Raw genomic sequence first — 2,645 nt, 5'->3', positions numbered from 1 at the left:
GAGCCCCACTCCAGAGCCCGAGTGCCTCTTTGGGAATCTCTGTCATATGTGCGCTGCTATGTAGGACCGCAGCCACTTACTTAAGTGCTCTTTCCCCCAGTGTCCTCCTCTGCAAATTACAATAGCATTTACCTACAAACTCAGGAGGATTAAATGAGCTAATGTAATTAAACATAAATATCTGAAAACAGTGCTTACAAGGTAGTAAGTGCTAATTTACATTATAGCTACTTGGTTGAGTGCCCTGTCTTTGCTGCTATTGCTGCGGGATTTCCCCACAAAAATTAAGTTAAATTATTTTTTCTTCCTTTTACAAGTTTTTGCCAAATCAGCGAATGAATGAAAGTGTGTGATTGTTTTAAAAACACACAACTATTGCCCTAACCTGTTTTGCTCAGTGGATAGAGCATCGGCCTAAGGACTGAAGGGTCCCAGGTTCGATTCTGGTCATGTACCTTGGTTGCGGGCACATCCCCAGTGGGGGGTGTGCAGGAGGCAGCTGATTGATGTTTCTCTCTCATCAATGTTTCTAACTCTCTATCCCTCTCCCTTCCTCTCTGTAAAAAATCAATAAAAAAAACCAAAAAACACAACTATTAATTACTTATCCAACTGACAGAGGTCTCAGGAAGGCAGAAACTGCAGATAAAGGCATTATTGAGGCAGAGGAGAGAAGAGGCAAACTAAATAAAAACTATTCCCAATAACTTTTTATTTTTGTCTTTGGCAGGGCCACTTAAAATGAGTCACATGGCCAGTTTGGACTATAATTTAATAGTCTGAGGAAACTTACGTCCTTTACTGAGCACGAGACTGCACATATGATTTACTTAGAGTTCTGACTGTATATAGCATGGGTTCCCATGGGCTCTCAATATCTCATTTTATCTCTTGGCTGTACCCAGAAGTAGGAGATATTTTTCTTTTTCACTGATGGGGCATGAAATATTAGTAATGTCAGAAGTCTTATGGCATGTCTTTTTTCTTCTTTTTCCCACAGAGGTGCAATTCTGCTGGCCTTGGTGAGCGGGTTGATGCTTTCGACTTGTTCATGGTTCCCGGGTACCAGTTTACTCTGGTGGGTGACAGGTATGTGGAGTTTAGCTGCAGGTATGCCAGTTGTTCAGCTTAGTTGCAAGCATGTGCATCTGAATGGAGATGACCAAGGCAGCCGTGTGCTATTATAACCAGCTGCAGCCCCTATGACCCACCTGTCACTGTGGTTGCCAATGACAGTGGCTCCAGATTCCACTTCCTCCTATTTCATTTCTCCTTTCCTCCTGTAGCTGTCTAATTCTGTCCTGACTCTTCTTACATGATCTCCCCCATCTCCCAAACGATTTATCTAAGACACGTGTGTCAGATGCCTTCCGGTTTACCGAAGGTCTGAGGAGATGGAGGGTTGAACATTGCCTTGTTGCCAGACCTCCTCCCTCTCCAACATTCCTTGCTTCTCTGGTTTTCAGGAATGCATTCCATTGGGACTCCATAATGAGGCCTGCATTTCCTGTGTGCGTAGTATATTTGGCTTCTGTCAGGAGAGATGTCTTTTTATAAACTAATTAAGCAGGAGAGATGATGTGTGGATATGTGAGAATATGTGTATTGGTAATAGATGTGGATTGAATAACATAATAAGTAAATTTCTGTACCCCTAAGTGCCATCACCTTGCACGGAGATGGATGTGAAATCCAATAGGTTGCTCAATTAATGAGGATGGCCAGGCCCTCCTCCCCCAGGGCTGTGTGAGAGCAATGTTGCAGTCGCCTTGAGCTGCTTTACTCGCTTGTGTGTTTTCCGGTAGGCGTTCCCTGTGGGGTGGGAGGAAGTTTGTGTGAATATTGGAGTAACCTTTCTTCTCATCAGAGAGATGCCTCATGAGAGTCCTCAAGACAAGGGTCAGATCATTTTGCTAATGCTGAGTGTGCAATGAGCAACCATAGCTTCTTCATCTGTATACAATTGGGAAAAGGAACATGGAGCACAGTGAGAGTTTGTTAAACATTTCTATCATGCTTTTTCTCCCGGAATAGAAGCAACATGCTTATGGGGCAGGTAGGTAGCAGCTTCATTTTAAACAGACATATCAACGTTTAGTTACAGAACAGAAAGGCTGTGAACTCACAGTGTTATGCTTAGATTTACCTCTGCAGATAAGTAAGTAAGATCATACCCTTGAGAGTCAAATCTAATCTAGTGTTGCGGTCTCCCTGGAGTATTACATGGTAGTTTAAAAGACTCTAGGGCAGTGGTTCTCAACCTTCCTAATGCCACGACCCCTTTAATACATTTCCTCATGTTGTGGTGACCCCCAACCATAAAATTATTTTTGTTGCTACTTCATAACTGTAACTTTTCTACTACTATGAATCATAATATAAATATCTGATATGCAGGATGTATTTTCATTGTTTCAAATGGTACATAATTAAAGCATAGTGATTAATCAGAAAAACAATATGTAATTATATATGTGTTTTCCGATGCATGGTCTTAGGTGACCCCTGTGAAAGGGTCGTTTGTCCCCCAAAGGGGTCGCGACCCACAGGTTGAGAACCGTTGTCCTAGACTGAGTGGGGTGCCTCTGTGATCACTTCACTGTGCTTCCCCAGAACTGGGCACCCCTCAGCTCAGAAAACATCTC

General features: G+C 42.8%; 1 protein-coding gene across 1 annotated transcript in view; it reads left to right on the top strand.

Moving 5' to 3' along the window:
• The window catches only part of CWH43 (cell wall biogenesis 43 C-terminal homolog), a gene marked incomplete at its 5' end in the record, with an annotated part of 34,672 nt that overhangs the window by 2,582 nt on the left and 29,445 nt on the right, over positions 1-2,645 (top strand). Inside the window, one exon of the mRNA XM_006757843.2 lies at positions 1,001-1,089. Coding sequence (XP_006757906.1) covers positions 1,001-1,089 — 89 coding nt within the window. The remainder of the gene's footprint in view (positions 1-1,000; positions 1,090-2,645) is intronic.

This window comes from Myotis davidii, unplaced genomic scaffold (assembly GCF_000327345.1).
Source record: "Myotis davidii unplaced genomic scaffold, ASM32734v1 scaffold173, whole genome shotgun sequence".
Taxonomy (NCBI): Eukaryota; Metazoa; Chordata; class Mammalia; order Chiroptera; family Vespertilionidae; genus Myotis; species Myotis davidii.
This window is presented reverse-complemented; position numbering and strand designations above follow the sequence as displayed.